This window comes from Rhinatrema bivittatum, chromosome 14 (genome assembly GCF_901001135.1).
Source record: "Rhinatrema bivittatum chromosome 14, aRhiBiv1.1, whole genome shotgun sequence".
NCBI lineage: Eukaryota > Metazoa > Chordata > Amphibia > Gymnophiona > Rhinatrematidae > Rhinatrema > Rhinatrema bivittatum.
Genome location: NC_042628.1, coordinates 38,641,238 through 38,667,071, shown reverse-complemented (window position 1 = coordinate 38,667,071; position 25,834 = coordinate 38,641,238). Strand labels below are relative to the sequence as shown.

The 25,834-nt window shown below is 43.3% G+C and overlaps 1 protein-coding gene across 1 annotated transcript; it reads left to right on the top strand.

Annotated features, from left to right (window-relative positions):
• Positions 1–13,798: 13,798 nt before the first annotated feature.
• On the top strand, positions 13,799–17,305 carry LOC115076210 (noggin-2-like). Its single transcript, XM_029577431.1, has one exon. The coding sequence runs from the start codon at positions 15,633–15,635 to the stop codon at positions 16,275–16,277; it is 645 nt and encodes a 214-aa protein (XP_029433291.1). The 5' UTR covers positions 13,799–15,632; the 3' UTR covers positions 16,278–17,305.
• Positions 17,306–25,834: the final 8,529 nt, after the last annotated feature.

Genomic DNA, 25,834 nt, shown 5'->3' with positions numbered 1-25,834 from the left:
AATGTATGAGATGACATACAAAGGGCTTTAGAGCAATCTTAAAAGTAATTACCTGTGTGCTAGCCCACTCATGTATATACCTTACAATAGGGATGTGCAGCAGGGATGGATTCTTCCCATTTGGTATTCGTATTCGTCGGGACCCAAATCCGTTGCATCCGTTCTCGGGGGACCCCGATCCGTTCATTAGTTACATATGTATTCGTTTCCCAAAAAAAACCCCCATCCCAACCCTTTAAATTTAATTTACTGCAACCCCCCCCCCACCCTCATGACCCCCCCAAGACTTGCCAAAAGTCCCTGGTGGTCCAGCGGGAGTCCTGGAGCGATCTCATGCACTCAGGCCGTCGGCTGCCAGTATTCAAAATGGCGCCGATAGCCTTTGCCCTTACTATGTCACAGGGGCTACCGGTGCCATTGGTCAGCCCCTGTCACATGGTAGGAGCAATGGACAGCCAGCACCATCTTGTGCTCCAATGGCACCGGTAGCCCCTGTGACATAGTAAGGGCAAAGGCTATCGGCGCCATTTTGAATACTAGCAACCCACGGCCCGATTGCAGGAGATCGCTCCAGGACCTCCCCAAGACTTGCCAAAAGTCCCTGGTGGTCCAGCAGGGGTCCTGGAGCAATCTCCTGCAATCGGGTCATCGGCTGCCAGTATTCAAAATGGTGCCGATAGCCTTTGCCCTTACTATGTCACAGGGGCTACCGGCGCCATTTTGAATACCGGTAGCCGACAGCCCAAGTGCAGGAGATCGCTCAAGGACCTCCGCTGGACCACTAGGGACTTTTGGCAAGACTTGGGGGGGGGGTCAGGAGGATGGGGGTTTATTTGTTAGTGATACGTTGTATTCGTGGGGGTTCGCCATACGTTTCGTGACCCCCACAAATACAACAAATATGGCATATACGTTGCGGATTGCCAATACGTTGCAAATGAATGCACACCCCTACCTTACAAAAAGAAGGGATAGTGTGGCAACAGTATAGAGGCGAAACATAGAGATTTTAAGTACTGCGAGTGCTGTTTTCCTTTGAATGTCACTGTTGTTCAGCTTAGTTCTACAGTGTGAAATTGTACGCAAGTTTGCTGGTTAAAGTTATTTTTGTTTGGTTGACAGATGCACGTCATGTGACAGGGTATGTTTACTCTAAATTTGGACACAAAATGCTGAGCGTCTGGGTGCTTCGGAAGCTCCGTTACAAACTTTTGAGATCGGAAGATCCTGGCCAGAACAAGAGGCTACGTGAACTACTAAGATAAGTTCCCCCTGATGCATACATTTCGAAACATCAACTGACATCGGGGTCATTTTGTCTATTTTTGTCTGTTCCAAGTAAGGTCTCTCTGTTTGTTAAGGTTTAAGACTAGATTTAAGCTTTTGACATTTATTGTAAAAAAAAAAAAAAAAAATGTTAAAAAATCTATTATGAGTGAATGATTGAGAAGACCTGGTTACCTCCGTCCAGAGATGTCTTGCACTTTCCTGGCTTGCTGACACCTGTATTAGTACTGCATACTTGCAGTGTTAAACTTTCTAAGTTTCGCCGCTATACAGTTGTCACACTATCCCTTCTTATTGAAAGATATATAAACAGCTTTACCTGATCCAGAATCCTAAAAACATCCTTCTGTTAAGTTAAAGCTTGATTGATGTTCCTGAAAGCAAATCGAATAAAGTGGTGGAGAAGAGCAAAGAATGGCAGGACTGTAGAATTAAACTAAGGTTAAAGCATGGATACATATATTCAAATAACATTCAAAAATACTATACCTGTAATTCCATAAATAATCACATTAAACATATTCAATAAATATTTTATGCTCAAGCATAAAAGTCCTGGGTGTTTGAATTAACTCCCATTTAAAAACATTTTCATCATGATGTTAAGACCATGGTTAAATCAGGCTTTTTCAGTTTGTGAGTTTTAAATGGCCTGAAACATATGTTGGATAGAGCTGACTTTTGAACGGTGGTCCAGGCATTTATATTTAATATTACCTCCCTGGGCACGTTTTTACACACAGTTTATTGCATCAGCTCCGATGTCTGTAGTCTTAAGTCTGTGCTCGTGAAATTGACAATTTATGCTACTTCACAACAGCTTTTTCGTTTGCTGCCTAACAAGTCAGCTATACTGATTATTAGAGATGTGAATCGTGTGATCGATCGTCTTAACGATCGATTTCGGCTGGGGAGGGGGGAGGGAATCGGATCGTCGCAGTTTTGTTTTTTTAAATATCGTGTAAATCGTAAATCGGGGGAGGGCGGGAAAACCGGCACACTAAAACAACCCTAAAACCCACCCCGACCCTTTAAAATACATCCCCCACCCTCCCGAACCCCCCCAAAATGTCTTAAATTACCTGGGGTCCAGTGGGGGGGTCCCGGTGTGATGTTCCACTCTCGGGCCACGGGTGCATTTGATAGAAATGGCGCCGGTGCTATTTTGGTTCCTGTCCCCCGACGTCGCGAGCGTAGGAGATCGCTCCCGGACCCCCGCTGGACCCCCAGGGACTTTTGGCCAGCTTGGCACCGCCCGTATGGCCATTTTGCATTACGGCAACACGATTTGAGTGCAGGAGGTCGTTCCCGGACCCCCGCTGGACTTTTGGCAAGTCTTGTGGGGGTCAGGAGGCCCCCCCAAGCTGGCCAAAAGTCCCTGGGGGTCCAGCGGGGGTCTGGGAGCGATCTCCTATGCTCACGACGTCGGGGGACAGGAACCAAAATGGCGCCGGCGCCATTTCTATCAAATGCACCCGTGGCCCGAGAGTGGAACATCACACCGGGACCCCCCCACTGGACCCCAGGTAATTTGAGACATTTTGGGGGGGTTCGGGAGGGTGGGGGATTTATTTTAAAGGGTCGGGGTGGGTTTTAGGGTTGTTTTAGTGTGCCGGTTTTCCCGCCCTCCCCTTCCCCTCCCCCTTCCCCTCCCCCTTCCCCCGATTTATGATTTTTCACGATAAATCGGGGGAATTCCTATTATATATCGCCTCTAACGATTTTTAACGATTTAAAATATATCGGACGATATTTTAAATCGTCAAAAAACGATTCACATCCCTACTGATTACAGCAAGAGGAAGGCTCTTCTGTCTGTGTGTGAGTTTCACAGAGGATTGGGGCACAAAGGAGAAAGGGGATGAAAAAAGAACTATGAGAGAGCGAGAGGATGAGGCAATATGGGGAGCTGGAGTAGAGACAGAGAGATGGGGGGGAGGTCTGTAAAAAGAGAGGCTAGTTGCAAGGGGAGGGTATGAGTTAAGTTTATTGTAAAGTGAATGGACAGAGTCACTGGGTAGTTTTTCTGCACATTACCCAGGGCTGTATATTAACAAGTCATTGCCATCTGAAAATTGTTTTGTGGCCTGTGACACGAGTTGGTAGTGTCACTCCAGTTCCCAGTGGACGTGTGTTCACGTCACAAATATAGAATTGCCATGAGAATCTCCACTAGATTTGGGCCCTAGTATAGGAGCTGGAGGGGTGTAGGAGTGGGGTGTAGGAGTGGGGTGCGAGGCTACGGCAGTGATAGACTCCTGCTGCTTAAGAGAAGGTAGGGCATAAGATTGGGGTAGCATTTTTGTTTGAGAAGAGAGGATATTTTTCTTTGCTACCCTGTTCTAGTTGCCTGGGTCTTATATCTCTGGAGTGGATACCATGGAATAGGAAGTGAGAGAGAACTTTGTAGTCCCGAACCTAGATAGTAATTGTGATTAAGAATTTTTGGACTTTACTTTGGAGATTTTTTTTTCTTGGTTCCTCTAGTCCTACCCATGAGGGAAGGCCCCTGCTCTGGGAAAGGTTAGGAAGAGAGAAACCTGATTTTTCCATCTTACATCCAGTGGGTGGAAAGTGGTGACTCTGCCTTTTGTGAAATTTTGGAGGATATTTTGGGCGGTTTTGTCCTTTTGGTTTTGGGAAGAAGTTTTGCCTTCCCACCTAGGAGTGGGGAAAGAGAGGAGATGATAACATACATTTTCCTTGATGTTTTGTTTTTGGGACTTTTGGCTAGAAAGAACCATCTAATAATTAAGAAGAAAGTTGGAGAAGAAAAGGATTTCATCTGGGGGCTATGCAAAAAAAGAAAAAAAAAAGCATCATAATTGCTAGGCGCAAGGTATGTGGATACTTTTGTACTGGCAAAATGGATTTTCAAAGAGAAATTATCCATCTAATTTTTCTTTAAAAATTCACTTAACAATTATATGGGTACAAAAGATTTCTCAGGCTTTGCACCTGCTATTTATGCATGTGTACATTTAGGAAATGAATTGTAAGTGTGTTTACGTCCCAAGCTACGCATGCCACTAGGAATACCTCTTTGCGATCTGGCTAACTGTATGAGTGGTGTGAAAGCACCAAATATTTTTAGCTGCTAAGGGTGGCAGGGGTTGCAAATTTTCGCCTGGGAGATCTAGCGAACTTGGTGTAGTTATCTAGTTAAATCCCTTTGAAAACTGACATCTAATTGTCACTATTGTTAAAAGCCACGGTTGAGGAACATTGGCAGGGCAGTTGGGCAAGCTTCCATTTCCAGTGTCCATGCTGTACCTCTTTTGTGGTCACCTGGAGGATTTTGCTATTCGGTGCTGCCATCTGGCAACTTTCACAAGAAATAATATAAACAGCACCTTTCATCCTTTACAATTAAATGTTTCCGTGTTGGCTATTCAACTCTTGTTACCTCTAGTTTGGATGTCCTCATTGACCTGGCAGCACATTTCCGTCACCTGGACTCCATGAAAGCTTCCAAACCAGAGATAGGAAAATTCAAATTTTGTGTTATTTGGGGCAAGTTGCGGCCACTAAAGAGTAATAGCCTAGAAAACGTGGTCTTGTGCAGAATGGTGTTGTGCTCGGCGGCCCTCGAGACCATCCTGCAGACAGCCATTCTTACTTCCAGTCTCGACCCGATGCCAGGAACCCTCAGCTCCGTGGCAGACCCCGCTGGACGAAGACACGGCCAACTGCCATGTCTGATCAGGCCTGACGCCACGCTGGAGAGAGTTACTGCCGGCTGCCCCTAGGTGTGTGTGTGCCCAACCTGCACTAATTTAAAGGGGCCGCAGCAGGTAATCATCCATGGTGCCTCCCGATGATGTCAGGACCACCAGCACATAAAGGGCTTCTCACTGCAATACCTCCTTGCCTCGGCAATAGGTCAACTCCTTCTGAGAAGGGCATTGCCTTTGCATTGTTCCTGTTTCTACTCCTGGTTCCCATTGTGTCATGTTGCTGATTCATGCTCCAGAGTTCCTGGGCTTTATTCTTGGTTCCCATGTCGGAAGCTGGTCTGTGCTTTGAGTTCTTGTCTCCTTCTTTGTGCTCAGTCTTCTCCTCGTCTGTCTTCAGTGTCTTTGTCCTGCTTCCATGTTCTCCATCCTCTCTGTTCCCCGTCTCCTTTGGATGAACTTCTGGCTTTGACTTTGGACCAGACCCTGACTCTACTTGACCTCTGCCTGTCACTGACCACTGCCTGGACACCGATTTTGACTGAACTCTGCCTGCCACTGACTTCTGCCCGGACACCAATACTGATTGTATCCTGCCAGCCTCCGACCACTGCCTGAACCTGACTTTGATCACCTGCTGCCTGCCTGACCACTGCTGGACTCTGCATTGCCTCTCTTCTGCTTGTGCTGACTTGATACATCATCGATTCCTCTGATCTTCACCTCTGCAGAAGCTCATGCCTGTCCAGCTGGCCCCGGCACCCGAGGGCTCAACCTAAGGAGAATGAAGGCTGGTATTGGTAAAACTCCAGTTGGGCCTTTGCTTCAGTCAGCTTCGCCAGCTGACAGTGGACACCTGTAGGGCTCCTCCCTGCAGGTTGCACCAACTCCATCTCAGTCCAAGGCTCTACACCCTCAACAAATGGTTTCCTAAGGTGGAGATTTTTTTGTCTTAAGAAAGCCTCCATCAGAGGAATTCCTACATTGGATTAAAGACTGCATCATGATTATACCTATGAGGCCATTTGTTGTGGAGTAAATGTATATCCACAGTTTAATATCTGTCAGGATGATAAATTGCATGGGAGCTACCAAAGCTTTAGAGCAGTACTTGGTTGCACATGAGAATAATAACAAAGCCATTGTTCTAAGCATACATTCTCCCTCAATTGTTTTTGTCCTATATCTGAAGAATGTTCTCTGCATTGTATGGCTCATCTGGTAGGTGAAGGAACTAGTTGCCCTGTATTTAGCTAATAGGTCACAATCCTTGTAGTCCTAAGGGAGAAAAAATATTAACCCCCGCATGAACAGGACAGACAGTATCTTTTCAAATATAATAGACACAGACAACGTCATGCACATAGTTCTCATTTGAGACCTGACCAGTGTGCTATCGTTTATCAAAATCCCTGACAGTTTCCTTAGAACTTAGTCTCCCATGCTCAGCTTCAGACTACCATTCATGTACACCAATAAAATATGAATGAAATATAAACAGGCCTATACAGGTTTGCTTGTCTACGAGTTAATGCATTCTGTTATTCTTGGTCCTTTTGATTCTATTTTGGGGACTGTAAGTCCTAAATTGGATCATGCAATCCTATTGGAACTAAGAGCTTCTTGAATGAAATCTGTGACTGACATTCTGTCTCAGAAAACAAAATCTATTGAAATTATCCAATTTAGTTTTCTTATCTTTAATCACTAGTTTCTGTAAAGGATAATTTTCAAGAAAGATAATTTCATAGAGGTCAAGGCATACGTAGTATGTTTGGTGTATTTTGCTGGTTAGCTACAGATAAAGGTGGTAGGGTTGCGCCTGTATTGTTAAGAGATTCACATAGGTCAGCGGGCACTTATTAGGTTCAAATTAAAACATGCAAGGAGCACAAACCATCAGTTTAAGAGTGACAGTGGCAGAACTCAGTACATTAGCTCATTGTACTATGACAAGTTGCTGTGCTGGATCTGATAGGCTGTCAGTTACACTAGCTTTTGGGAATGATGGGTAGAAGCGAGAATGTGCCTTCAATGCCGTCAGCATCAACAACCAGCTGTGTATCCAATTGTTGGCCTTAGTTCAACGTTGAGCTAAGTCATTGGAAATGCAGGGGTTATGGAGGAAACAGCTTATTGGGATTTTCTTTTTTATTCCTCCCAAATACAGTATCATTTCTAGGAATTCTCTTTCAAACCTTTCAAAGACGTTCTTCCAGGGTGATTCATGTCTCAGATGAAAAATGTTGTTAACACCTCAAGAAAGTAGATGGGTGAAGATAGGAAGGAGACTGGCAGCTATTTGTTTCTTTCAGAAATGTCCTTATATTAATTTGGATGGTGGAGGAAGATAAGGCAGATAATGTACTGGTCAATTAATAACTAATATTAATGAGGTTGATGGGTCCATATCATTAAACTGTATGTAGTAACATAAGTTCAAATTCTGGGCCCTCAAGCTAAAATTTCTGAGAGGCCCCCTTCACAATAGCTCATTCCTGTGGAGCGGAGAATAGTGCCTTCTGAAGTTGTGATACATGGGGATGGCTGCCCCCTCCAAGAGTCTCGCTCTTCTCCTCAACATCTGGAACCAGCCCCATCATCTCTGAAGATAAGAACATCCATTTGATCCCTTTAAAAGCTCTTGGGCTAGCAGAGCTGACACAAGGACAGAGTCATTTGTGTGCCAGTGCTCTGTGGTGCTCCTGCTCCTCCCCCCCCCCCCCTTCTCCCTCCACCCATGGCCCCTTCCCAGCTCTTCTCCTTCCTACCCTCCCCCAATAGCACTTTGCCAGATCCTCCCTATTGACCCCTTTCTGGGTCCTCTATTTCATACCCTTCCCAGCTCTGCATCTTCCTGGGTCCTCTCCCTCCTATCCTCCCCACCCTTCTCAGGTCCTCTCCCTCCTACTCTTTCCATACACGTACATGACCCCTTGCAGGGCCTTCTCCTCCCCTCCCAACCAGCATCTCCAGCCCTCCCCTCACTTTCTCACTTTGGATCACCTCATTTGAGTGGTGCCAGGCCTGGTGGCAGCAGAATGAAGAAGATCAGCTTTGGGAGGGGGGGGGGGGGGGCCTATGAGACAGTGTATGATGACAGGTTCTGTGGTGGTCCTATATATTCTCTTCCAGCTCAGTAAAATGGGGGGAGAGTTTGAAAGAAGTGAGAGTATAATTTTACAGTTTAAAGGGCTGATATCTGATAACAGATGAGCAAACCAAAGTTTTTATTAGTAATTTTGTGTTTGTTTCAATGTGTTTGATTATCTTAAATTCTAGTGTTTTTTGCATTCTTATAAGAGCAAACAAAGACAACAGCTGTACTGTTAAACCCAGTGTAACTGCTGCTTCTTCACTGATCTAATGAAGAGGACATAGCCATCAAAAGTAGGTGCAGATGAATGGAGTTAGTCCAATAAAAAAGGTCTCACCTACAACTTACCTGTTCATCATTATTTCTACATATTTAAATGGACTAATGTGGCAACCACAATACTTTTTTTTTTTTTTTAATTGTGGCTTTAGCAGTGAATCCTGGCAAATCATTGCCTGCTGGATTTTGCCACTTACTGATTAGCAGGAATATTCCATATTTATTTATTCTATGGTTTCAAGATGCTGACCTGCTGATTATCCAGGTGAGGGAGTCTACCTGTTAGGAGGATACAAGTTATAAACATAAAGTAGTTTGCCAATAAAGTGAATGGAAAGGAGTGCATCCATCCTGTGCCCAGCAAAAAGCAGACCAGATCAATTCATCCCCCATTCTGCTGACGGCTGGGGGAGGGGCTGGACAAGATGACATCACCACTCCCTCTGCCAGGGGAAAAAAATGGATGCGCCCAGCAGATGAGAGATGGGACTTTCGTGCCAGTATGACTGGCAAGCAGCTTTATTTTTTTATTTTATAACTAGTGCCCAACCAGAGAGAGACTCTTACTTTGCTGGATGCTAGGGCTGCATCTTGAAAGGTTGTAATATCTTTTTAAAATCTGTTCTAAATAAACACTAATCCATTTACTTTTCCTGAATTTCTTTACTATTATTATTATTTTTCCTTCTTTAGCTCTCTATCAAAAATAGCTGTGCTTAAAAGGAAAGGATTACCTAGTCACGTTCTATCCTTCTCCATTTTCTTGTATTTCTTTCACCGTGGTTGTATCCTCGTCAGAAGTCTGTGATATCAGAACCAGACTCAATGAATGATTGAGAAGGAAACAGAGACCCCTAAATAAAAGTAGGAGGAATACAGAAATTATTGGGAGATGAAACTGTTATTTGTTCACTTTTTTTTAATTTTGATTTTACAGAAATAGAAAATTCTAACTTGCAATGCTTTGGCTTAGTCAAACTTTGTCAGTACTAAATAGTAGGACATATTTTTGGCCAGATTTGCCAAGAGGCACGAAAATTTGGGCAGCAAAAGTTTGCAGCCTTATTTATTCTGCAAAAGCAAAAGTAGCACCTGCTGAAAGGCACCTGCAGCAATGCTGTAGGCTCAGTTTTTCTGTGTCATGCAAATGAATGCCATATTGGGCTACATCAGTACCAGCATCCCCAGAGAGCTATATCTGAGGACAGGAATTCTTGTAGGGTTTGCTCTGGCCAATTGTATAACGCGCGCGGTTCCCAGCGTGCGCACATGGATGTGCCGATTTTATAACATGCGTGCACCAGCGCACGCATGTTATATAATCCGATGGCCACATGCAAATGCACGCCAGATTTTAAAATCTGCGTGCGCATGTGTGGGCGGTCTGCGACTCGCACGCACAGGGGTGGCGCAAGGGGGAAGGAATTTTACAAAGCAACACGTGGTGATGTAATCGGGCCTCCCCCAGGACGATGGCTATTGGTGCTATCCCGGCCCGCTCCCTGCCCAGAACACGCCCCCGGCCACCCCTTTTCCCTCGGCTGACACTTCTGCACATACCGGGCTTTACGTGTGTGGCCGGGCCCATTGTAAAATGTGTGCGGCGCGCGCAAGGCCCAGCCTCGCACGTAAACTCTAAAATTGACATGCGTAGCCCTTTGAAAATTGACTTGATACTGCACAGCTTTGCATGTAGAACTGAGGCTGCAGTGTTTTTTTGGCTTAAAGTGTTTCAGTGTCTGTTTGACCACCACAAATACTTTAGAATATTGAATGCAATATTTTGGATCCCTACAGACAGACAAGTATTGAAAAACATACTTCTGCTAATGAAAAAATACCTATGCTTCCTGAGATATCTTCCAGTTTCTTCCTGGTCCTATTCCAGCTGCCCTCTGTCTCAGACCCATATGTGCTAGCACAAACAGGAGTTTCTTAAAATAATTGCAAACGTCTGTTGAAAATTCAGTCAAAAACAAGGCACCAGCATCACTGTTAAAGAATCCCCCTTCTGTTTCACAGTTTAGACAACCACTTGTTAATTCTCATGATCTGCATGTGGCAGCATTCAATGGTAAAATCAACTCCAGAAGAGGTAGACTGCTACAGGATCCTGCCACAGCTGGATGAATACCGGGAACTGTTGTCATGCTTTTGTATTATTTGCTAGTATTTTTTTTTCTTCCTTGTTAGCATTTATTTGCATTCAGAAATGTATAATGTTGGGTTGTCCAATGATTAAGTGTATAGGAGATACAGATTCAATTCTTGAACTGGGTTTCTTTCCTTTGAGTCCTGGAATGGTGGCCATGCAGTGGGAATAACTCGTAAAGCTGAGGCCCTTACAATTCCTATCACTCCCTCAGAGATCACCTGTATTTATCCCGTGCTTTCTTGAATTCAAATACTATTTTGTCTCCACCACCTCCTCTGGGAGGCCATTCCACGCATCCACTACCCTCTCTGTAAAGAAATATTTCCTAAGATTCCTCCTGAATCTACCCCCTTTCACCCTCATCTCATGACCTCTCATTCTACAGCCTTCTTTCCATGGAAACCTTTGAGATATGTCAATGTCTCTATCATATCTCCCCTATTTCGCCTTTGCTTTAGGGTACACATTTATTTATTTATTTATTTATAGGGTTTATATACCGGAGGTTCCTGTATAAAATACATATCACCCCGGTTTACAAGAAACAAGAACCATCGCTTCATTTAGCGGTTTACATTGAACATTGAACATATTAATTAACATTGAACATGTTTAGATCTTTAAGTCTATTCCCATATGCTTTAGAACGAAGACCACTGACCATTTTAGTAGCCTCCTTCTGGGCCGACTCCTACCGATTTCTATCCTTTTAAAGGTGCGGTCTCCAGAATTGTGCACAGTATTCCAAGTGAGGTCTCACCAAGTCCCTGTACAAGGGCAATATCACCTCCCTTTTTCTGCTGACCATTCGTCTCCTTATGCAGCCAGGCATCTTTCTGGCTTTCGCCATTGTCTTAGCCACCTGTTTGGCCACCTTAGAATCATCCGATACAATCGCCCCAGATTAAGCTTTCTGTTGTGCTTAGAAGAATTTCACCTCCAAAATTGTACCTCTCCTTTGGTCCTTGCAGCCTAAATGCATTACGCTGCATTTTTTAGCATTAAATCTTAGCTGCCATTCCTCGAGCTTCTCTGGAATCTTCCTCATGTTTTCTACATCATCCGCTGCAGATTTTGGTATCATCGACTAGAAGACAAACCTTTCCAGACAATCCTTTCGTTATCTCACTCAAATTCAATAAAAAGATGTAGTGGTGAAGGTAAATATTTGTTGGAAATCGGTTTCAGGCTTCCGTTTAAGAGTCCAGTTCTTGCAAGAAATATCTTTCAAGTAAATCTGTTATGGCTCTCTTTTTACTTGTAAACTAGTCAACTTTCGGGGAAGGCTTTGCTTTCATACAAGGCAGGGGTGTCAAAACATGAGGGTCACAAACCTGTTCGGGGTTTCAGGATATCCCGAATGATTATGCATTGATTTATAGTTGCATGCAAATCTACTTCATGCATATTCATTAGGGATATCCTAAAAACTTGACCAGTTTATGGCCCACAAGGCCAGAGTATGAAATTGCATTTCATACTCTGGTATGAAATGCAATTAATCAGATAAAATGGAATTCAAATTGGAATGTAAAGGCTTACTTTTTAAAGAATTAATCTGAAAGGATCATCTGCATCAAAGACAAAACAATGAAATAATTTACAATAGTTATTTTTCTACAAGATGCCTTTAACAAAGCAGTAGACTATCTTAGGCTTCTTGTCATTTCTTTAGTTCAAGATAAAACAGATATGACTGTTTCATGCAGCGGAATCACTTTTCTCCCACACTCTTTCTCCTCATTCCTATCCAATAGCCAGCCAGCCACAGATAATCTGTAATAGATTAAGCAAGAAGTAATCTGTAACCAATTATTATTTAAACCATTACAGTATTAAGCCAACAGCAGTGGTTTTTGACTAAGGCTGATAGATGCTGGGAATACATACTTTGGCCTTTCTTAAAAGGCTGATACCAGGGAATGAAAAATCATTGATTACCATATTTTGTATGCTACTATAACTTCTTTGCCCTGGATTTATTTTTGGGGAGGAGGAGGATAAACTCTGTCCTGTTTATCACTGCATTCAGAGCTATGACCCTACTTTTCACCTTCAAATAATGAAAAGACCAAAATTAAAAATTCAGAAGATGATTACTGGCTGAGAAGAGCAGACTTTAGCAGCCTCTAGTGGAGAGAGGTCAGAACTGCAGGTTGGAGAGTAACTGTTTCCCTGGCACTGTCTAGTGGTCTCATTTTCCCTCATTATAACAGGGCTACTGTTTTTGGACCGTACAGTATCTGGATTTAATCTCAGTTGTCCTAATTGAACACAGCAAGTCTCTAGATGTTTCCACTAATTGTCCAATTTTTTTTTATCTAGCACAAAAATTTTGAAGGATATAGTAGTCATGAAACAAGCCCCAAATTAGAAAGATAAACAATCAAATGCAATAAAAACCAGAATGGGGTGATGGAATTTAGTTCAAAAAAAAAACAACCAAAAAAAAACCCCCCAGTTATGTTTAAATAGCAATGATTTTATTTTCCAGTGTGATTCAACCCCTTTAGATTGTTCATTGGCATTAGAGACAGGTAATCCTTTGCATCGCTCCCAGAACTGGGATTTGTAGTCATACTTATCTATGGTATTTTTTTCTTGTGACTGAGAAATATTTATATTACAGTTTTTATTATTATGTTCTTATTACTTATTGGGGTTTTTTGTATGTTGTAATCCACTTAGCTCGGCTGGTTCGATATAAGAGGGCTATAAATGTTTTTAAATAAATAAATGGAAAGCTAGACTACACGTCCCAGAATGCAGTGGTGGGGGGAGGGATTTAGAAAGCCGGGACCTTTCTGGATGACTTGAGTCTTTGGTTTGGTGACCTTTCCCTTCCCCCCATGATGCTGCAGAGAAGCTGCATTTAGACAAGCAGAGCGTGACAGTAAGCCCTGGTGAGGCAGCATTGCGAGTTTCTTACTAATTCATGTGGAACAAGTTCCCCCCCCCACCCCCACCCCCCCTACAGTAGCAGGACAACTATACATTAATCAGTAATTGCCTCAGCCCTGCGTTTGTTTGATAAATATTCTGTAAGTGGAAAGGGTTTCTTTACCAGGCAAGGTAAAAAAAATAAAAATGGGAGGGTCATTAGGACCCTGTAGCATCCTCTTCATTAGGGCTGGGGGGAGGTAGGGCTGTCAATCACAGAGCACGGTGAAAGTGACAGCAGTGGGCAGTTCTAGTTGACACTTCGCACCATCAGAGGGGGGATATTTAACTTGGGATCGAAGGGGAGAGCCCTGCACAGTGTGCAGTGGGTAAAGAGAGAAAGAGGAAAAAAAAAAAAAAAAGCGAGGGAGCGAGCCGGACTGACAGAGCTCTGCACACACGCATCAGAGGGGACTGAGGAAAAAAAAAAAAAAAAAGAAAGCCCATGCGGAGGCGCAGGCAGGTACAGCGCTGAGAAATCTGTGCCGCAGACAGCAAGCCATGCGGACTGGGAAATTATAAAAGAAAAAAGAACCACCTAATGCGGGAGCCAGGGGGAGAGAAAAAGAACGAGGAAGACTTGAGACTTTCCTCCCCCACCCCTAAGGAGGACCGGGAAAGCCAGTGACAGACTTTCTGGCTCCTCCGCTAGGATTGTTTTTAGAGCCTCCTGCACGACACAGGCCCCCCCCCCCCCCCCCCCCCCCTTTGCTGAAACCTGCTACTGTTACTAGTGCTGCTGCTGCTGCTGCCTCTTGGATGGTTTTACACCCTGCTGCCTGCTCCCGCTCCGTCCAGGAAAGCAAAGCCCGAGGAGGACGGGAACGCCAGCACATGGGAAGCCTCTAAAACTCGCGGAGAGAGGAAGGGTTTCAGCCTCCCCCACTGCTGCAGAATGGATCGCAGTCATTACCTTTCCTGGGAATTGTACGTGTAAATCTGTTATTTCTTCCCACCTTTTGTTTTTCCTGTTTTCCCTTCAAGTGGATTGTTTGGGAACTGGGGTTTCTACTTTTTTTTTAATTAACTTTTTTTTTTTAATTATTATTATTTGGAGGGTTTTTTTTGTTTGTTTGTTTTTTATTGTTGTTTTTTTCCTAGGGTTTATTTTTCTTACCAGCTCATTTGCACCCAAAAGGCATTCTTCCTGATCTGCAGAACGCAGAGAAATTGTTTCCAAGGATTCCTGCATTGGAAGGAAGGGCGATTCCCCCCCCCCCCCCCCTTCCAAAAACACCAAAGCAAGAGAGAGAGAAACAAAACACTCGGCCTTTTCATCAAGTTTTGAAATCATTCGTTTGCTGCTTTTACAAAATTGGTGCTTGCAAAGGACAAGGAGTTTGCAAAAGTTGATTATTTTTGCATCTTGTTTTTCTTGCTAAGGGGCTGGTAGTAACCTTTACTGCTGAATCTTGTTTTTTTTTTTTTTTTTATGAATGAAGGATACGTTTTAAAAAGAAAAGAAAGAAGAGAAATGAAGACCAAATTTGGTGCAGCTTTTATGCAACTTGCTTGCAACTTTGGGACAGTTTGAACATCTTTTCTGCAAACTTTCAATTTATATATATATATATATATATATATATATATATATATTACTTTCTGCGGTTCCTTTTAACTAGCAAGAGACGGCGAGTTTTTTTTTAATATATTTTGCCTGTACAGTACTTTCTCCTCTCCCTCCCCTCTTTTCACAGTAACCTCTATAAAGAAGTTTTTATTCTTGGGCTCCAATCTCACGCCAGACCCTGTCACACAGTCTAGACAAGTTGTCGTGGATGTAAGTCCAGCTGTCACCATGGGGATGGAGACTAGTCCTCTGTGAATTTTGTTTTTTTGGAGGGGAAAGAGAGCAAGTAAGAAGCTAAAAAGTGAAAAAAAAAAAAAAAGGGGGGTATTTATTTTGTGCCTTTTTGGAAGAAAGTTGCTTGACTTTGCTTTGCTTGTCAATTAGCTTGCTCCCCTGGCTTTAGGAGAGGGCTAGCATGCAGCGGTATCGCACAAGCCTTCAGCGAGCTATTTAAAGTAACAGTTCTCTCCCTGGACTCTGTGTCTGCCTGTTAATGACCTGGCGTTGGCAACCACAGGGACTTGATACTACTCGCTGCAGCCGCCACCTAAAGACAAAGAGCCGCAATAGTTATTCGAGAGCGGAGGCATTTCTGCCTGGAAAGGGGAAGTTGGCCACCAGCGGGCGAGGATGCAGTTCTGCCGGACTCTCCTGCTCTGCTGCTGCCTGGCCGTGGTGCAGCAGGGCGCCTGCCAGCCCTACCTCCGTCTCCGGCCCTCGCCCAGCGACAACCTGCCGGTGAAGGACATCATCGAGCACCCGGACCCGGAGCAGGACCCCAGGGAGCAGGACCTGGACGACCGGGCCCTGAGGAAAAAGCTGGGCAGCAACTTCGATCCCAGCTTCATGGCCGTGGTGGCGCCGGTGCAGGTGAACCTGTCCCTGCAGGACCCACTGCCCAAGCCCAGGGCGCCCGGCTCCTTGCCCGGCGACTTGAAGAAGATGGATCTGAGCGAGACGCCCTACGGCGGGAGAGTCAAGATGGGCAAGAAAGCCCGGAGGAAGTTTCTGCAGTGGCTGTGGGCTTACACTTACTGCCCCGTGGTTTACACCTGGAAGGACCTGGGGGGCCGCTTTTGGCCCCGCTACATCAAGGAAGGGAACTGCTTCGCGGAGAGGTCCTGCTCCTTCCCGGAGGGCATGTACTGCAAGCCGGTCAAGTCCGTCACCAAGACTTTCCTGCGCTGGTACTGCCAGGGCTGGGCGCGGCAAAAATATTGCACCTGGATTCCAATTCAGTACCCCATCATCTCAGAGTGCAAATGCTCCTGCTAACCGAGTAGGACTGAAACTGGAAAAGGACAAAAAAAAAACCCCCAACAACAACAACAACAAACAAACCCCATACAAACACACACACACACACACACAAAGAACATGTGCAGTGGGACCCTCTGGTAGCGATCAATGAATTTTCGGAAACAACTGCTTTGCTTCCCCCCCCCCCCCCCCCCCCCCCCTGGTCTGTAAATCTGCAGCATGAGGAAAGCCTGCTAGAGAGAGGTGCTTTGCCTGAAATAAGGAACCTGTGCAGGCAACTCCTGCCTCATCCATCACATTGTACTATAAATGCAGTGGGGGTGAATTGTGTTGGCGTTTGCTGCACGCAGAGCAGGCGAGGGATGACTCTTGTCAAACGGGATGTGTCCATTAAAGTAGCCTGTGCTGCCCCCGTGATTGTTCCCTACAACAGGAAGCTTGCGGGGGGGACGACGACGACGACTTTTCCGCCGTGAAAGGAGACCATCAGGAAAAGTTCATTCTATCAAGAGAATTCAGAGTTTCCACTGTTATCTTCCCTTCCCTCCTCCTTGCACTGTTGACTTTTGATTTTTTTTTTTTTTTAATTTTTATTCAAAGATAGGCAGAGGAACTGCGGTGCAGTAAGCCAGAAGCTACTAAAGCTTATGCCCCGTGTTCAGATGTTTTATTTTTATACAATGTATGTAGAGCATTCTAACAAAATGAAGAAAAAAAAAAGTTGCCAGCCTTGTAAATAGATAGATTTTAAAGGAGGCAAAAATAATAATTATTATTATTATGACAATGGTGCAGATGCAGCTGTTGGTTGCTCTTGTTGTTGCTGTTTTGTTTAACGACACAGGACCATATTTTGAACCCATCCTAAAATGCAAAGAGAGAGGGGTTTCTCTAAATAGCACTTGCAGAAATGGAGAAAGTCAGGAGATTAATTTCCCCTTTAAGATAAAGCTGAATTAAAAAAAAAAAATCCCTATAAGATGTTAATGTCGTGTGTTGCTATATGTCACTTTTCTCACATTCTTTAGTACTGACTTTTCAAGGACTTCAACTAACTTACAGAGCTGCCTAGGGGAATTTAAAAAAAAAATGTATAATTATTATTAATAATAAGGAGACAAAGTACAAATTTTTTAAAAAAACAAACAATTTATAAATGAGTGAAATCTTTGATGTTTTTGGAACACCTATAGTATTGTAGAAATGAGAGAAGAATATTTCTGTGTACAATTTATTTATTTTCATGTTTGTGTATAGATTTAAAAAGAAAGCTAGAGCTTATACCAGAAAATATTGGAAATGTCTACTTGAATATTCCTTAAAAACATATCAGTGTAAATATGAAATATCATTGATTTAAAAAACAAAAAACAATTTTAGCAATAAACTCTATCTTTGAACTATGCCTGCTGAGGAGCTGGAAATGTTGGCCTTCTGTGTGTTTCTGTGCACCAAGCTACAGCTCTACCACTGTTCTTTATAAACATTTTTTTTGGGGGGGGGGGGGGGCAGTAAAATCAAATGCCTTTCCTTTTCATTTCAGATAACTACAGCAAGGATTATCAGAGCAATTGGGTGACTCCGAGTCTCCAAATTCTCTGGGATTCATCAAATCAAAAGCTCTTGGAAAGGCAATAGTGTTTTTTGCGTATCTGCAAGTTTATTTTTCCTCTAGGTTGCTGCCAGCAGAAGCCCTGACTGGACAGGGTCTGTCTGTCTCTCTTCTCTCTCTCTCCCATCTGTGTAACTTAGTTTTAAAGTTTCAGATTTCTTGCAGTGACAGACAGAGCAACAGAGGGAGAGACAGGAGGGTAGGGTGCAGGGTTAGGGGTGGGGGGAGTTGGTGCCTGATCCTTGGAGTCATTAAAATGTTTGACAGTATTTTTATTACAGCATTATCACCATCCCCCAGCACCCCCAAAATGACAATATCCATATCAGCTGAACTACACAAATTATTATGCTGCCTCTGTTCTCAGTTTCTAGGTTTCACTCTGTTCTCTGAATCCAAATTGCATTGTGTTACCAGTGTTGTCATCTTGATTTTTACTGGTGCTCAGTGGGTGCTTCCAACAACTCTTTATCCAATATGACACAGGCCCTGGGCATCAGCTGGAGGCAGCCTATTTAGTAATGTCAGAATATCCAATTATCAAAGACAGCATTGGAAAACAATTTAGTCTTTTAAAAACAGCAAAAGCCTCTGTTCGTTTAACAGCCTTCAGCTTGTCCGGGAAAATAGCGACTGACTCTACAAGTGATGTAAGGAAATCAAGGCAAAATCATAGATACAATATATAGTGCTGATACTTCAAAAACAGCTCTGTGTTTGGGCAAAGGAGATTAAATTCATTGTAGGGATGCTTTGGACAGGTAGGTGGTTGCAGTGATGTATTTGATCTTGTAGATGAAGGGGAAGACTGCTGCTCCCTGCTTTGCTGACCCCTGCCAGCCATAGACTGGCACCCAAGGGGGTAAGTCTGAGAGCAAACTTTCCTCTAGACCTCCAGGCTGGCAAGGGCTGTAACCTCACCTGGTTGTGTCATCTGGGATGGGAGTGAGGGTACAAAAAAAAGAAAAATATGAGAGGAAGGTGTTTACAAAGAAATCCACATTAAAAGTATGTTAGATTGAGGCGATAAAAAAACAAAACAAAACAGGAAGAAAAAAATATTCTCTGAAGTTGTGCGTATATTTGAGTGAGCTTGAGCCTGACCCAAAGGGAACAGCTCTTTCCCCAGGTTTAAATTTGGCTTGAATAGTATTGGAAAACAACAAAAACATAACTGCAAGAAAATTAGAGCCTTTATTCAACCAAAACACAGAAAAAAAAATTGCAATTTTCTTGCAGTTGTGTTATCACCATGGCAGGTACTGTTGGCCTCAAGCTGACAGCATAGTGCTTACTTTTGACTGGCTGAGTCTGCTGTGCCCTATTATACCTTGTAAATATGCAGTGCACATGAAAAAGGGTCATGGAATAACGGAAAGGTAGAGCAATGTGTGCTAATAGCAGCACAGATCAACAGAATACGTTATTTTAATACACTGCTATCTTACACCCGCCTAGGCTAGAGGGTTTGATATATCTTATTGCGCCAATAAAGTTTTCACATATGGTGTTACTATACAATACATACATTTTCAGTCTTGCTGCATCTAAAGAAAGGGCCTGTAGATCTTCAAATCCATTATGCAGTAACATCTAGAATAATCATTATTTATATAGCACAGTCAGCACTCATGGCCTGGTACAAGACAGCGGATGGGGTTGTAATGTTGCTGGATAAAATAATTTACAACCTGAATTTGAGCACAAGGTCAAACAGGTAGTGATGGTTATGGGGGGTATCCACGTTTGTAATGCTGGGTTCTCATGTATAAAATCTCCATGCTTGTCTGTGACACGATATTAACAGATTGGACAGTGTTTATTTTTTCATGGTACCAACACAAAAAAAGAAAGGCACAAAAGATATTTTTGCAGCTTACCTGAATTGCATAGTATAAAAGAGACAGTGGAGCTCAGTACAAGGAAAAAGTCACAAATATAAGAGGTGTAGGAATTGTAGGCCAACAGAGGAAAGACCTGATGAGTACTAAGAATGAATGAGTGCCACAATCAATCCTTAAGATAACGATGAGAAAAATAAAATAACTTAAAACCTGCGTAATGGCGCAACAGGTTAACACTATTTGGAAAGCCCAGAGAGCCACAGCCCAGAAGTGTGCAGACCCCGACCAAGACAGCTCTAGACCTTATCCTAGACTTTATACATTTCTTCCTTAGGGGAGATTAAACTTGAGGGTACCTTCTGCAGCTACTTCTGTTGCTGTTTCCCCATGACTAAATGTGGCCCTTCTTGATTGATTCTTGCACACAAGACATGCAGAAGTATTCCCTCTTTGCAAGAAAGTTGGTGTCAGTACAAGGGGAGCTCGACTTTCAAGCACGAGCTGAGGAGGATAGATTAACGGCTGTGGCCTCTCCTCAGCTACGAGGCGACAGTTACAGTGGGAATAAAGTCTCGGGGGGATATAAAATGTCACCAAAGAATTTGATGTATGGTGAGGGTGGGGGGGGGGGGGAGAGAGAATGGTCACGCTAATTAATTATTCCATTTACTTTGCAAATATATTTAAAACTTCACTATGGCAGAGTGGTCTCTCCATGAATAACAGGAGTGTCTTTTGTGCATGACACCCAATGAAAATCCTGCCCCCCCCTCCCCCCAAGCACACCCAACCGAAACATATTATTTTGGTTTTATTTCAGAGACTTGTTCTGTCTCCTCTTTGACCTCAGAAAGAAGCTCAGGTCCTAGCATGTGAAATGTCAAAGCAGGAATTACAAAGGTTCCTCCTGTGAGAAACAGAACATCTGGGGTTATGGACACTGAACATCTGTACAAGAGGGCTTTTCTTCACCAGGGCATTATGGGAGAATTACAGCGTTGCTGACCTCATCCCAGCAGTATCTGGTGTGCATGGATGGATTTAGTTACAAATTGTCATTTTCACGTCTTAAGTGGATTTTTGATTTGGCAGGGTTTCTGGGGCCTTTGGCAGACCACAACTTCTGAGTTTTTGAGTTTAACCTGGGAGGTATGGACTGGCTAACAGGGAACATATAAAGGCGGGAGAAGAGGAGAGAGAGAGAGTCCTATCACAATGCATTGATATATACTGTATGTCTATAACATCTTTCATGTAAACTGGATCTCAATGTGTTTTATCTTAGCATATCAGAACCATATGTGCAGCCACATCTAGAGTGGATGTCATGGCAGAATTTAGCATTTTTAAAATCTTATTTAAAAACATTCTTGGGGACTGGTTCAATTTGTCCATCTGTCCAAAGGTATGAAAACGTCTGTCAAAATGTACTGATTGGGTCCAAACTTGGTTGGGAGTCTAGAGCATGGATCTGGCATCTACCTGACTGAAAATGACCTTGATCCAATAAGGATGAGGTAATTTTCAATCGAGTCAAAGTGGAAAAGCTCCAGAAAATCCATGTATGTGCAAGGTTTTCACATCCTTTCTTGTTTCAGTGAAGGATCCTGCGTGAAGAAGACGGCACAGTCACTGAAATTACCCTATTGGAGTTGGATAGACTGAGATGCAGGGAAAGTCATTGCCAGAGAGTACCCAAACGGTTAATCTTTACTCATAAGTTCAGGCTTAAGTTTTCTGCAAAAAGTCTGTAAATTGGTTTGCTTGCAGAATTTTGAAACAGCACAGTTTTGGTCCAGAATTGAATCACCTGCAAGTTCAGGAAAGAAAACAATCTACAAAAGAAGAAAAAAATCATTCAAGTTAAAGCTTGAACGAAAAGCAAACTTTTTCCCAAAAGTTCTAAATTCAAGGGTCAGGCAAGAATTTTGCAGTGCTTTTCGTGCACGTTTTTGGTTGCAGGCTTTTTTTTTTTCTGCAGTTTCTTTTGCTTTTTGAAGTTCCAGGATATTAAATCTGGAAGCAAATGCTGTGCTATGTGAAAATTTTAAAAAGCAAATTGACTTGCAGGCCTTTTGCCCTGTTTTTCGGACCCGCTTTTTGGCTGGAACCTATATTTGGCCCATTGTACTGTGATCAGATCAGTAGACCACACCTCTTCCCGAGGTCATTCTAGAAAATCTGCCTTGGAAGCCCATTTGCTGGCACCTCATTAGGGCTTTCCTAGCAAGAATGCAAGGCAGAAAGAATGAACCTTATTGGCAAGAGGAATGTGAGAAGGTGAGGGAGAATGCTGATGGGTTCAAGAGAGCTTTTGCAACACTTCCTGACTTGCCCTGATTCTTCTTCCCCTGCTGTTCTTTTCACAGCCTAAAGAGGGTCACTGAGGTGGCATTAATGGTCCAAAAGCTCAGATTGGCAATGGTGGATCCTTCGTGGTGGAGGCAGTTTTCAAAAGTATTCATGCGTATAAATGGGCTTTTGAAAATTGCTATTTTTACGTGCATAGCTTCCTTGAAAATTCATTCCATGGGGCTGAGTTTTCAAAAGCTTTTACCTGTACAAATGGACTTTTGAAAATTGCTATGATCCTATGCTACTTTTGCGCACGTAACTCCTTTGTAGTGAATTTTCAAAGTGTCTAACGGTCATCGGTTTCGGCATTTCCACAAATCCCCCCCCCCCCCCATTCCTCAACATATACACATTCTCCCTTATATTAAATGTCTGCCTCTGCATATGATTTCCCTACATATGGGCTCTTCCTTCGTCTAAACATGTTTACATACACAAGTGTGTTTTGTTTGCATACACACAAATGTGCACAGTTTTGTGCATTAGTTTGTCAAGCACGTATGTATTCATTTTTCAATTTCTTACTTTTTATATTTATTCCAGTTCTCTTTTCTGGGGTGTGCGTACACATTTGTTTTCTCAAACATATGCTGTTGTGACTTCTACCCCAGCAACCTTTAAATTCTCTGACAGGTGCACAGGATTTCATAGTGGTCTACATGGAAATACCTACTAGGCTTTACTGAAATGCAGGCTTGCTGCATATTTGCAGCCTATTTGCTTCTAGGCAGTCTTTGCCTCAGAAATGTGTGAAGCAGCAGCAGCATGGAGAAATTCTATTCTTGTTATGGAGGTTGTGTGTGTGTGTGTGTGTGTGTGCGCGCGCATCTGCTGCTCTGTTATTTGCAGAAATGCCTACAGACTGGCAATGAGATGCACAGGGGGAATTTGGTTCCTTGTTTCACACTGCTTAGCTAGTGTTACCCAGTTCTGATCTGCAACGCAGCTCCTGTTACAGCAGTGTGCCTCCAAACAACTCTCTCGCTGCATCTCAGTTCTGACCAGCAATGCCCATGATTCCAGTCCTGAGTGAGCTTTGACACAACTCTGCTAAAACTGTGTGGTTGAGCAAGCTAGATAAGTCGTATGGTCTTTTTCAGCCGTCTTGTAGATGTGTTTCTATGTTTCTGTCTTGAGCCTCTGCTACCCCTATGATTTGAGTTCTGGGATCCCGCACAGCTCTACCAATTGATCTTAGTCTTGACCTGCAGCCATCCCACACAGTCTTGCCAACGTACCTCAATCCTGACTTGTAGCAGCCTTATTATTTTATAATTTATTTTACCTCCTTTTATCAATTATGTATGTCTTTTTGTAACCCACCCCGAACATTGGAGGGTGCGGGAAATAAATACTTTTAAATAAATAAATAAATAAAATAAATAAATAAATAGTAGTGCCTTGTACAATATTCAGCTTATACACAAGTTCTATTCATGCACCAAGCCCTGATCTGCAGCACCCCCTGTGATTTTATTGAGAAACATCCCCCACCCCCCATACACACACAGCTCTGCCAATGAATCTCACTCCTGATCTGAAGCACCCTCTGCTATTTCAACAGTATGCCCTCATTCCCTCCACCACTTCTACCTCAGTCCCTCCACGCTCCACACACCCGTAAAGAGCTTCGTCAGTGCACCTGGGTGCTAACTTGTAGCAGTCTCTGCTATTCAAGCCCTGAGCCCCTCACAAAGTCCTGCTCTTCCAGCAGTATGCCGTCTAACCCGAGGTGGCCAGGAGTGCTGAATTGCTTGGTGGTTTTGTGGTGCAGACAAACATCCACTATGGTGACTGCTAATCTCCGTTGACTTCGAATCAATCTGGGGGTAAAAGGTTAGCAGTGAAGTCCCAGCGCTGGCACTTTCCTTCTGAATGGAGTTCTGAGTGTAGCGAGGTCAAGTGATTTACCAAAAAGGATACACACAGTTGAGTCTGGTAAAGATGGGATTTGAACCTGGGAGCCTGAGGGCTCCCCAGCTTTATGCTCATGGCTGTTAAGTAACACTGCTAGCCTCCTCTTGTCTGTCTGCATGTGGTTTTTTTGTTTTTTGTTTTTCTTCTTTTCTTAATGCAAACCCCTGTTTAGCATTAGATAAATCCCCAGTCTTGTACATATTTATGTGTGCGCTTTGAAACAGTGGTTTCTTCTTTAAAAATGAAAACTTTGGGATGGGGCACCGTGCCAGGGAGGGAGGGAGCCCTGGCTCTCCACGCTTATTTGGCTGGTGAAGTCTCTGGGGGTTGCGAAGCCCCCTCGCTGACTCAGAGGCGCCACTTAGCCGACAGAACAGGATGAAGCTGTTAGCTGGAGGATCAGCTGCTTTAACCCTCTCCTGAGCAGAGGAGCAGAGAGCTTTCAGATACATGGGGAAGGGACAGAGTTGCTTTTCAAGTCTAGTAGCTTCTGCGGGGGTACAATACGGGATTTTTATTAGGCTAGGAAAGTAAAAAAAAAAAAAAAAAGTTCATATATATTTTACTGACAACTGCTGTAAACAAATTACTGTTCATAAAATGTATAACTTTAGAACTTCTATTGATAGTTTACTTCCCTGTCCAAGCCATTCCCTTCTTGCTAACACCAGATGTTGTGTTTTGGCTTAACTGGTTATGGACAAAGCCTTTCGTCGCCTAGAGGAGGCACCACAGATTCCCCCTGTCCCTGCCAAATTACATCAAGTTATTGATATGGTTCAGGAGCCCCTGATGAGGAGTCTGCATGGCCTAGAAGTACTAATCATTTTCACGTTGGGACAAAAGAGAAGCAGCCTTGTGGTTTATCTGAACCCATGTCTGTTAACACTTGAATTCTGGGTTTGAGGTTCTTTATTATATATATATATATCTGATCAAGATTTTCACGTGTACCAATTGGAAAGCAGTAAAATTTGTGATCTCTTTCAGACTGAAGAGCCTGAGAATGTAGATGGCCTATACCAGTGGTTGCCAAACCCAGTCCTCTAGGTCAACAGGTTTGGTTTTCAAGCAAAGGTGTCTCATGAATAATCATTGTGGCTATCTTGAAAGCCCAGACCTGTTGGTCATGCTTAAGGATCAGATTTGTGAACCACTGGTGCACGTTACCATCTGAAACAACGGAATCACTGAAGATGTCCTATTCAGCTTCAGATATTGAGTTGCTCATAATATGCTACTTCTTGAGGGATGGGAAGAAGCCACAGATTTGCTATGAAAAATGCTTTATGTGACATATAATATGATTGGCTAACAAGCCCTTAAGTGTTTAGGGACAGCACGGAGATTAAACACTTCCTCTCCCCCTTCAATGGATGACTGCATAAACGTCTTTCATGTCTAACTTTTTTTTTTTTCATCCTATCTTTATATACTTGTTTTATAAGACTGATACCCTTCCATGTGGCAGATTATGTAATATCATATATGCATCCTTATCACAAGGCGAAGGTACTCAGTTTTGCCTCGTGCTTCACAAATCCTGGAGCTGTCCATATGTATTGCATTCCAGGGCACCCCACTGGGTCTTACAACAAGTAGATCATATATTTAATCGATCCACTAAATATTTTTGTAGCTTTTTGCTCTGTTTCCCACAGAGTCCTTTTTTAGTCTGTTTTCCAGCTGTACTTTCACAAGGAGACACCGTGTGAAGTGTTCAGTTGTGTTCCTGTTTTCTGCCATGGATAGGTCTTGTGGCATCGTGCCTTTGAGGATGCAGGATCTGGTTCATGCCATAAGGATAGATTTTAGCTATATCTTCCAAGGGTCTGTGCAGGGCC